General features: G+C 42.6%; 1 protein-coding gene across 5 annotated transcripts in view; it reads right to left on the bottom strand.

The window, feature by feature from the left end:
* Positions 1–1,206: 1,206 nt before the first annotated feature.
* LOC144975489 (uncharacterized) overlaps positions 1,207–11,254 on the bottom strand; it is a 63,516-nt gene continuing 53,468 nt past the window's right edge. For 4 of the 5 annotated variants that reach the window (XM_078919621.1, XM_078919619.1, XM_078919620.1 and 1 more), the window contains 4 exons: positions 9,947–10,518; positions 7,959–8,162; positions 2,716–2,873; positions 1,207–1,501 (listed from right to left, as the gene is read on the bottom strand). In XM_078919621.1, coding sequence (XP_078775747.1) covers positions 1,420–1,501; positions 2,716–2,873; positions 7,959–8,162; positions 9,947–10,518 — 1,016 coding nt within the window. In that variant the 3' untranslated portion in view covers positions 1,207–1,419. Of the gene's footprint in view, positions 1,502–2,715; positions 2,874–6,718; positions 7,602–7,839; positions 8,163–9,946; positions 10,519–11,254 lie in introns of those variants that run through there. The other variant, XR_013645927.1, reaches the window with a different exon arrangement.

Genomic DNA, 11,254 nt, shown 5'->3' with positions numbered 1-11,254 from the left:
GAAGACACAGTACCTGCCTCCCTGCCCACTATGGGAGTTCAGGAACCCCACCCAGGATACAGGGGGATAGAAGACACAGTACCTGCCTCCCTGCCCACTATGGGAGGCAAGGAACCCCACCCAGGATACAGGGGGATAGAAGACACAGTACCTGCCTCCCTGCCCACTATGGGAGGCAAGGAACCCCACCCAGGATACAGGGGGATAGAAGACACAGTAAGTGCCTCCCTGCCCACTATGGGAGTTCAGGAACCCCACCCAGGATACAGGGGGATAGAAGACACAGACCTGCCTCCCTGCCCACTATGGGAGTTCAGGAACCCCACCCAGGATTCAGGGGGATAGAAGACACAGTACGTGCCTCCCTGCCCACTATGGGAGGCAAGGAACCCCACCCAGACAGTGTGGCCTTCGGCGACTCACTGATAATCTCTTACTGCCTGTTGTTATCACAGAGACCAATGTAAATGGTGCTGCTCGAAGCTCGAAGAAATAAACAAATAACAATGTGAAATTGGATGCGAGCTTCAATGTAATAAACGAAAACAGATAATGTGGACGTTTCGGATTTACCCGTTTGTTAACAACGCCACTATCACATTATCCCATTCGTCTGTAGTGTTTCATTCATCCTGTTTTGTTAATAAAGGGGGAAACCCAAAATGTCCACATTATCTGTTTTCGTTTATTAAATTGAAGCTCACATTCAATTTCACATTGTTATTTATTACAAAAACCGAGAACGACGTGCACATTACACTCAGGTCTGATCACTGAAGATATGGGCCTGATTCAACAGTGTTGTAATAGACAATGAATGGTTTGCGTTGGTTTGAGAGTATTTCCATTACAACAAGGGGCCCATAACAGTTTGGGTTATCAGACCTGAAAATAAGTACGCGTTGACCCAGAATGGTTTACATCGCTCACAGAATATTTTTTTTCAAAAATTCCAAATAATATGGAAGAATTAGGGTTGTGAAAATAGAATGGGCTAAATATAAATATGTAACCCATCGCCACATACCGGTATTAAGTCAGAATGATTAAGGAGATAATGTGTGTTTTTTTCTTAATAAAATTAATTGAGAGTTTTAGATTGATGAGCATGCGCAATACAAATGCCATGTATCATTATTATTATTATTATTATTATTATTATTATTATTATTATTATTATTATTATTATTATTATTATTATTATTATTATTATTATTATTATTATTATTATCATCATGGCACTAAAAACCAACATTTTGTCGTTTTGAATAGTTTGTCTTGAATGTGACTTTTTTTAGCTTCTGGATCAACCCGGCCTAATACCGTTTGGAGACGATGGGTGACTGACTGTATGTTGGACATTCAGCTTGACGCGACATGGCGAGAGGAAATCTGTTGGAAGAATTTTGATCACGTGATTCATTTGGTGTCTTCAAAACTGTTTCCCCATAGAATGATTTTTAACTTTGGTTTGGAGGACAGCACGATTCGTAGTCGGTACCTGGAATGGAGAGGTGAGGAACACGTGGTCAACAAGTAGTCTTAAATACTCGAGGAATAAACAACACATTGTAACTCTCTCCTTACCACCAGCCATTTTCAAGGCTTTCCCCAAAACTCCACATCCAGCAAACACAAAAATAGATTTTTATCACTCAAACACAATAGGGAATGAGATGAGCGGAAAAATAGCGTCCCTTGATTGAACGTCACCTTACAGAGAGAACGTCAATTTGGTTTTGAAGTGTCTCAAGCCGCTTTCACCGGAAGCGGGGACGACTGACGCATGCGCACGACCAACATGACGTTCTCTCTCTCTAATAACTTTTCCGCCGGTGACATCACAGACTATGGGTGACGACCAATCAAGGGACGCTACTCTTCCGCTAATCTCATTCCCTATAGCAGTAAGTTCTTGCGATAAATGATTTTTTAGCTAAACATCTTCTACAACACTGTTCATTTTCTTTAAATTTTATGATGCACAAAAGAAATTTAAATAAGAAAAATGTTGGTTGTATCGTAACGAATGTAACGGCTTTCTTATAGTTGGTAAGGAGAGGGTTAAAGAATTTTGGACAGAAAAATCGTCCTTCAATTATTGATCAATTAAAAAGACTCTCAACTTGTCTAAAATGTCAAACCTGAGACCTACGGGGCTTCAAGACTTCATTGAATTCTCAGGGTTGAGAGTTTGTTTGGTTTTGTTTGTCGTTTTGTTTTGTTTTGTTCCTTTACAAGTTGAGGGTTATTTCAATCGATCGATAATTGAAGGACGAGTTTTCTGTACGAAAGTTTTTTAATGCTGGTTTTCAGAGTATGGCAAAATTCATTACGACCAAAGGAGAGGGGAGGAGGCAGTTTTATTAAAAGTGTTTCGGATATCTCGCTGGGGATATTTGAAAGACAGACCATATAGATAGTATGGGTTTGGCTAAGAATCTCATAACATTGCCATCGGGAAGTATAACGGACCAACACACAAAACTCTGTGTAACCATGAGCTTTTATAGTCTGGATAATACAGTTAAGTGAAAATTACTCATACACGTGGATGGCAAAAAGAAAAACAATAAAAATGACCCGAGTGACGTCAATTTTATTCTATCTTTAGAAAACAAACCCTAGATCTATAGACAAGTGGGACTTCTGGTTGTATTGTGCAGTTCTTTAAAGAAAACAATTCGGACATCAGACATGACACACAGTATCTACCTGAGGTTATCGGAAGTAGCAGCAGGGTTGGTGTGTAGATCTCCGCCTATCTTGTTGTAACACAGTTTGAGTCTGTGAATGGACGTGTTCCGTTCCATCGCGTCCAGGATTTTAGAAAAGCCAACATTGGTGATGGAACACATGTTCATTGACACGTTCTGAAAATATAAAGATAAGTATTTAATTGTAAGCTTCATTCAATTTATAAGACGAAGACAGATACTGGGTACGTTTCGGGTTTCCCCTTTATCAACAAAACACGGTGAATGAAACACTCGGGATGAATGAGGTATGTGTGAATGTGGGATTAGTAAAAGTTATACTTTCGATTATAGATCACACCGTTTGAGTCTGTTGAAAGATGTGCTCTTTTCTGTAGTACCAGGATTATAGAGAACCCGTCATTGAACACATGTACATGGACACACCCTGTGTTAGATTAGTCAATGATAAACATCAAATTCGACACAGTCGCGCACCTAAGCAATAATCTGACACTTTTAAATTAACCCAATCACGTTGTAAAATATTGATAACCAGATAAAATGACGCATTGATTAAAATAATAAATTCCAGGCAACACTCTGATTCCATCTTAAAATGCCATAAAAACTTACAATTTTAGAACTACTGGAGGATTTTAAAAACATTACAAATTTTTGGTATGACTCTTAGAGGCTTCGTGGAGCCAATGTACTCTTATTGCGCATTAACTCCGCGGAGTCAGTGTACTTTTATTGCGCATTGACTCTATCAAAGAACGAATGAAGTTGCCATGAAGTTCATTCTATGTGTGAAGAACGTCCAATAATTCATCAGAATGTTCTGCCAGTCGTTTCTTTTTTACCCACATTTTCCTGTAACTCTCGACATTCCCAATGAGGTTCATGTCTGGAACAGCTGATGACCTTTCCTAGATAAAAATCATTCCCTGTTTCTCTAGAAGTTGCTGAATGGCTCGCGTCTTATGCGCTGATGGTTTGTCTGGCATTTGAAATGCCATATTATTGGGGGCAGCTTGGCTCAGCGGTACGCTCGTTGCTTCGTACCCCGAAGGTACTGAGTTCGACTACCCGCCTCGAAATGTGGCCTTGAGCAAGTCACCTCTAGCTCTCTTTGCGACGCTGCACCGGGGCTGACGCCTGGGTGATCTTGGATCTTTACCTTGCAGTGGTGAGGGGGCTTGAGGCACACGGGAGGGCAAAGGTGTAAATCCCGGTCGACTGTCACGAGACCATCCCGGGTATCGAGCCAACGAGCCACATGAGCTGCTCGCCCTGGTGTGTGACTAAATTTGATCCAAAACCGGTGCCCGAATAGCAGCCCTATCCCGGGCGCCACACTATTATCCTTATGTCGAGTCCCACTCAGTCCCGTCAATGGCGAAGCGGTCTGCCGCCTAGCCAAATAATACCGCGTTCGTGTCGCCAGGGTCGTCGGCACGTCCGAGAAAAAAGCAAACGTCCCATGCATCAATTGATTCGCGGCCTGCCAATCGGAAAATGCGACGGCGGGGATGGCGAACTGACGCACATGTTGTCCCTGAACGTCGAGAGCCAGAGTATGGCAAAAAATGAGCTTTTATCAAAGCTATTGGCCGTCCACTGCGTAGATATCCTCCTGTTACAGGAGACCCACCTTTATTCAGGCGCGCAATCTTCCCGATTCCAGATCCCAGGCTATACGGTGGTCCAACTCGAGGACACTTCGAGGCTCAAAGGAGGGGTTAGCGTTTACGCTAAAGAGCCATCGAAGGTAAGGGTCATTGAGAGCGTAACGGACAGCAATGGGGTGAACCGAATTTCCGTGGAAGTAGGTGGACTGTGTTTGCATAATATTTACAAACCACCTAGAGCGACTTGGACTACACCACCGGTACCGGTGGTCAGCCATCCTTCCATCTGTCTGGGAGACTTTAATAGCCACCATCACGAATGGGGCTACCGAGACTGCAACGAGGCAGGAAGACAACTCCGCTCATGGATGGACTGTAATGATCTACACCTAGTGTAAGATCCTACAGCCAAGGGCACCTTCCGGGGTACCCACCATAAGAAGGAGTATACTTCAGACCTCACCCTCGTAACGAAAGGCGCGAACGGTGAACCGCTGCAGGTGAAGCGAACAGTCCTCGGGGACTTTCCGCATAGCCAGCACAGGCCGGTTCTTGTCACAGATGGGGTGACAATACCGAGGGTGCAGTCTCTCCCACTTTGCAGATGGAATTTCAGGAAGGCTGACTGGGAGGAATTCAGTTCCTATATCGAGCAGGTCTGCCCTGACGTTGGATCGCAGTCTTACATATCGGGTTCATCTCGAAGGGGTTGCCCGGAAGATAGAGAAACGCAACAGTCTTCTGAGGAAGCTGGCGGGATCGACTTGGGGCGCTAGCCAAGCGCTCCTGAGAACGTCCGCCCTGGCACTATGCTATTCCACCGCGGAGTATTGCGCTCCAGTGTGGGGTAGAAGCAGAAATGTTGAGAAGGTGGACGTAAAACTTCGCAAGTCGATGCACATAGTGTCGGGAACGCTAGCAACAACCCCTAGAGAATGGGACCCGATAATGGCAGCGATCCAGCCCCCCGATGTCCGGAGGGAGACCATTACGGGAAACTGGCTGAGTAAGATCAAAGAGAGAGGGAATGGGGATACCCCTCTCATGCGCATAATGGACGGTGCCCCCGTTTCGAGCCGAAATAAGTCCCGGCAACCCTTGTACGCAGAATCCCTGACTACGGACAGAGCTGCACATACGAGATGGAAGTCGGTTTGGACGAATTCAATCCCTCGTGGGGGCGGGGACCTACACTCCTCTAAGCTTGGTGAGAAGTTGCCAGGCTTTGATACCAGTAAGAGGAGACACTGGGTAGCTGCGAATCGGCTTCGGTCGAGGAGCTGCCTAACGGCAAGTGCGTTACATCGGTGGGGTCTGACTTCCTGTCCAATATGTCCACGCTGTGGGCAAGAACCCGAGACGGCAGAGCATCTAGTCGAAAGGTGTGTTGTGACGATGCTACCAGGCGGGTTCGCGACGGTGCACGAATGCGGACCGGACTTTGCTGATTGGGTCGATCGTCATAACATAATAGTGTGAACCATAAGAAGCTGCTGCCTGGGTGATTCCAGTCTACCCTTGGAATAGACCCTAAAGACATATTTCCCCTTGGGGATGAATAAAGGGTTTTTTTTTCGTTGTTGTTGTTTTGTTGTTTGTTTTTTTGTATGAAGACCAATGTGTTAATAGTGATGAACGTTATGCATCGGTCTGCGTCAAGTCTGCCATCGACTCTCCCAATCTGGGTTTTTATTTTCTCAATGATACCACCCAACACTGTCTCAGACCCATATTATCTACGGGGTTTTTTTGGGTCTGTTGTATTTTGTCCTCATCACATCCTTGGCCACTTGTTCTGTAACACAGAAACTGTCTGTCACAGGCACCCATTTCAAAATTCGTTTCATCTTTGAAGAGAACCTATGATCATTGAGCGATATTCCATCGTATCTGTTTACATACTCAGTTCACGGGAACATGTCAGTGTTTTGATTTCTTTACACTCAAACACAGAAGCAACAAGGACATATATACCTAATTGTGTGCGGCAAAACAATATACAGTTATCAACATTAAGGTCTTATAGCTATAACAAAGATTTGTCATCATTTTTATAAAAGTACAAAGCAAAGCTGAAAAAGAAAAATGTTCTTGTTTTGTAATGAATGGGAGGATGTTCCTGTCGTTGGTGGGGAAAGGGTTAAAAAGTACAACGAACGCATTCGACAACGTTTCCCTTCTTTAGAAATAAATAATTTATAATTCAATGGATTGGAACGGTTACAAATTATTTCAAAAATGTCAAGTTAATTTTGTGAACAATTGTATCATACAGAAAGTTGTGAATATAAATGCGTGTAACGGTCTCATAACAAAATGAACAAAATACCAGTTTTAGAACGCTCCGGTTGAATATTCTTCTTCTGTCAATGAAGGTTTCATGTTTTGCTTTGTTTTTTGTTGTTTTTTTTTTTATTAAGCTTATCATTCAGTTCCACGTATCAAATTCCCCAAACCTAGTACCGTAATGAGGCGATTGATCATCGTGGAAATGTTTGGTCAAACTGGACACAATGATATAATCAGATTTTGTCATAACAGTCTCGCGCGTCAAAGACTTGACAACCATCAGCAGGTGTCCTGGGAAACAGGAAAATATGGATTAACTGCCGTATTCTGGGGGGAAAACACGTATTTAATATTTTGGTCAGGAAACTCGTCCTTCAAATTGTATCGATCGATTTAAATGACCTTCATCTTGGAGAGAAAAAAACAACTCTCAAACCTGGGACCGAATAAAACGTTTTCCCAAAGTCTCAGGTTTCAGAGTTTTTGCCAAGATGAGGGTCGTTTAAATTGATCGATATTTGAAGGACGAGGTTTCTGGCCAAAATTTTTCATTCGTGTTTTTTCCAGAGTACGGCAGTTAAATGGTTAATTTTCTTTGAGTCCCCAACAGATTCCCTCAGGCACGTTCGCCTTGTCTTATAACGTATCTGGTTCCACTAAGTAAACAAAGTAAAAAATAAAAAATGGTAACCTTCGAAAAGGTCATAAACTTGGAACATTGAATGCGTCACCAGTAACATCGGATAGCTCAGTTGGTAGATCACTAGCCCCGCAATCAAACTGACCGATATTATCATATCGACCCCATGGGTAGTCGAGTCGAGAACTTTTCTGCCCTCCTGCCCAACTTGTCTCACCTCGCTCCCACGTCAAACCCCCACCCCAACCACATATACACAATCACACACACATACACACACTCAAACAGACACAATCACCGCCATCAAACCAGCGAGGGTATAAATTTCACGTGACGTATTAACTCACTCAATCCTAGAGATTTTTGCTACTTTTCAAAATTTGAAAAAGTGTATTAAAATGAGCATGTACATAGATAGTTTTATTCAACTACCATTAGCATGTTAAAACTAAAAACATTAACTTTAATACCACGCTTATAATTTGTCTCAGAAAATGTAATAAATAGGCATGGGGTAAAAGTAACCTGGGTAAACTACGGATATAGTCGGTGTAAGGGTTGAGTGAGTTAACGCATTAACTATTTTTGTTATTGGCCAAAGAAGGGATTTTAGTCCGATACGTTTGTCACTTTGATCTATTTTTTGAAGCTGTTATATTGATTAATGTTCACGATTATTGACATCAACAACATAATTACCACCAGGCTTGACGTTCTCTCGAGAGCAGCAGCCATCTTGCTGACCCCTGCATCTCCGAGGTCATTGGTGCTGATGTCCAGATGCCTCAGACGTTTGCTGTCAGAAACCATCTCCGCCAATGCCTTTCCTCCCTTCAGTGTGATGCCACAGCCATCGATATAGACATCGGTCACGTGGGAATCAGGCAGATAAAGGGCCAATGCCTGGGGAGAATTAGACACTATTTTCAATACCATCGAATTGGAATCAAATGACGAGTGGTTTTCCAAAACTCCCTAAATCAGTTTTTTTTTTCTCCTCCATTTTGAGATATTGAGTATTATTTCCCCTAATATTTCTCATTCGGTCTATAATTTTATCATATTTAAACTTCAAATTGACCCAAATCTAAGGAAATTCTTGTATCAATGGATGCTTAAAATGAAATTTACGTTTCAATTTATGTATCTCATGGATGGAAAATCTCAAAAAGTAGAAAAATCGACTCAACGAGTTTTGGAAAAGCAGCCGTCAAATAAGTTGATAAATTGTCAAACCAGTAAAAGCTCGAGATGCCCCTGATAATTAACACTGAATTTCAAGTAAAATTGTGACACACCGTAACAAAACGGTGTTAGGTGGGGATGAGATCGACCCCGAAAAGGAAATTTAGAATTGTAAAGATAAAAAAAAACGGAGTTTGCGTTTATTTACGTGAGACATAGTATTTATATCCTCTTCTATGACGAATAGAAATTGCCCTCAATTTTCACATTTGTGTGGCCATTAATTGGATTTCCAGTATGGACTTCATGAAAATGTTGCTGCTTGAAGCTCATAGAAAAATAAATAACGATAAGTATAGAAATGTAAGATTCAATTTATTAGACGAAGACAGATACTGTGGACGTTTCGAGTTTCCCCCTTTATCAACAAAACAGGATGAATGAAACACTACAGACGAAAGAGGTACCTCATTCGTCTGTAGTGTTTCATTCATTGTGTTTGTTGATAAAGGGGAAACCCGAAACGCCCACAGTATCTGTCTTCATCTAATAAATTGAATCTAACAATTCAATACCCATCGTTATTTTTTAGTAACCCCATTCATGTCAACATCTTACCGTGAGGAGAAGGTGGTCCACATATGACCAGAACGGTTTGGGTTTGTTTTGTTTTGTTTTGTTTTTGTTTTGTTTTTTTGGGGGGGTGGGTTTGTCACTGTTTTGGTTTTTCTCAATGATGTGGCCATGTGGTCAAGTGGTATGGCACTCACTCCTGGGTTCGAACCTCGCTCGGCGCATAGTTGAGTCATTGGAAAAGGCTCTTTAGTCACACATTCGCTCATCATACTCAGGTATAATATGAGTGCCTGGTCGTTATCAGCGTTGTCTCTATCGGGGAAAAAATGTAATATCGCCTAATAGGTGTCATGTATTGTTCTATATGTTACGTGTTGCTGTGGTCAGGGATCCTTTGTAAAGCGCTTTAAGCACGGTTAAGGATATTGCTCTATATAAAAGTTCGAGTTGTTTGGGCTTTTTTTATAGTAAACTACAAGGTGCTGTCTAAAAAGATTTAAAGATAAAATGAATAGAAACATTCCTATAGAGATTTCTACGTATTACTCATGCTTAATGCGTTTTATAGGGTTTCATTTATTGCATTTGCAGACCATGTGGAACCATATTTCTAAGTCGTACAGTACCGTTAGCCTGTTAAGCGTCCTTTTAGTAGTAGCACTCTTAGAATATCCGTCACTGCCTACAGACGGTACTTATTCACTTATTGTCTTGTGGGGCAATTTGTTAAAAGTGTCTTACCTAAGGAGACAACATCGGGACCAGAATTTCCCTCTATCACTGACACCCACCCGGCCATTGATCACGCCTAAGATTGATGACTTTTGTGATTAGACTTCTGTCCCATCAACCCACACTTTGAGCACCCCAAGCGGATATTGCGCTATATAAAAGCTCTTTTCTATTTTAAAAAAATCATTTCTCACCTCAGCCCCGATATCCCCGATCAGATTCTTGCTCAGATCCAGGACAGATAAGGAAATGTTTTTAGCCAGGCCTTTACAAAGGGTCTGACATCCGACAGGTGAAAGGTTATTCCCCCTGAGTCGGAGTTTCTGGAGATTGGTGTTTGACCTCAGCATGTCTCGGAGCTGGACGCAGCACTCGTCGGAAATGTCCAGGAAGCTTCCGTCGAATTCAACCAGGGATTTGTTCCCAGAAATGGCCGAGACGATATCCTGGAAGCTGGAGCTGTCGAGTTCCGTTGAAGACAGATTCAGGACTCGTAGGAATCGGGTTTGTCGGAGAAGTTGGCATATTCCGTTCGCTCCCGTTCTGTCTATGGCGTTCAGCCGCAGGTCAAGCGTGTGACACGTGGTGCTGCTATTCTCCGCCGACAGGGCGTCGGTTAAACTGGTGACCTCTACGCCCGATAGATTTGTCTTCCCGAGATGCAATTCGGAGATACAGTTGTGCGTGCGTATGACGTCAACTAGAGCTTGGCATCGCTGGCCTGCCAGGTTGTGTCCGTTGATGTTGACGCTCATCATAACAAGCCCTGGAAGAATAAATCGTATTGCGTACAAATAAATATTTATATCAAAGATAACATTGAGTTTTTATATAGGGCAATATTCACCAAAACGTCCCCAAGGGTCCGATAACAACAGCAACATGTAACATGTCTGCAGGAACATAGGTCAATATTCACCAAAACGGCCCCAAGGGTCCGATAACAACAGCAACATGTAACATGTCTGCAGGAACAGGACGCTTGGAAGACGATAATACATTTTCTCCGACAGAGATATTACTCTTAGCGGCCAGGTGCTTATTTTACACCCGAGTACAGTGAATGTGAGTAAAGGCATTTTCCGAGGACTCAACTATGCGCTTATCAGAGTTCGGGGCCCGAACCCAGGACCTTCCTATGCGAAGGCGAGTGCCATATCACAAGACACATAGCCGCACAAATGAGAAAAGACATCGATACTAATGACGTCACATCAAAATTGTTGGGACCAGCGAGGCCATTATACTGCCGTAATGTGAAAAAGAAACAGGTTTTTAACAATTTTGGCCAAAAATCTCGTCTATCAATTCAAGACACCACCTCGTCAAAAAGACTCAAACCTGGGGCTTCAGGGAAGGCTTCAAGAAGTCTTAGGTTTGAGAGGTTTTATAAGAGGAGGATACTTTTAATGTTGATAGATTTTTGAAGGACGAGCTTTCTGGTCAAAAGATTAAAAACTCGTTTGTTTTTTTCAGAAAAAAGGCCGTGCAGAGGTCACCCC

This window comes from Berghia stephanieae, chromosome 6 (assembly GCF_034508935.2).
Source record: "Berghia stephanieae isolate SIO BIC M18660-M18661 chromosome 6, UCSD_Bste_1.3, whole genome shotgun sequence".
Taxonomy (NCBI): domain Eukaryota; kingdom Metazoa; phylum Mollusca; class Gastropoda; order Nudibranchia; family Aeolidiidae; genus Berghia; species Berghia stephanieae.
Note: the sequence above shows the minus strand (reverse complement) of the source record. Positions and strands in the feature narration are given on the sequence as shown.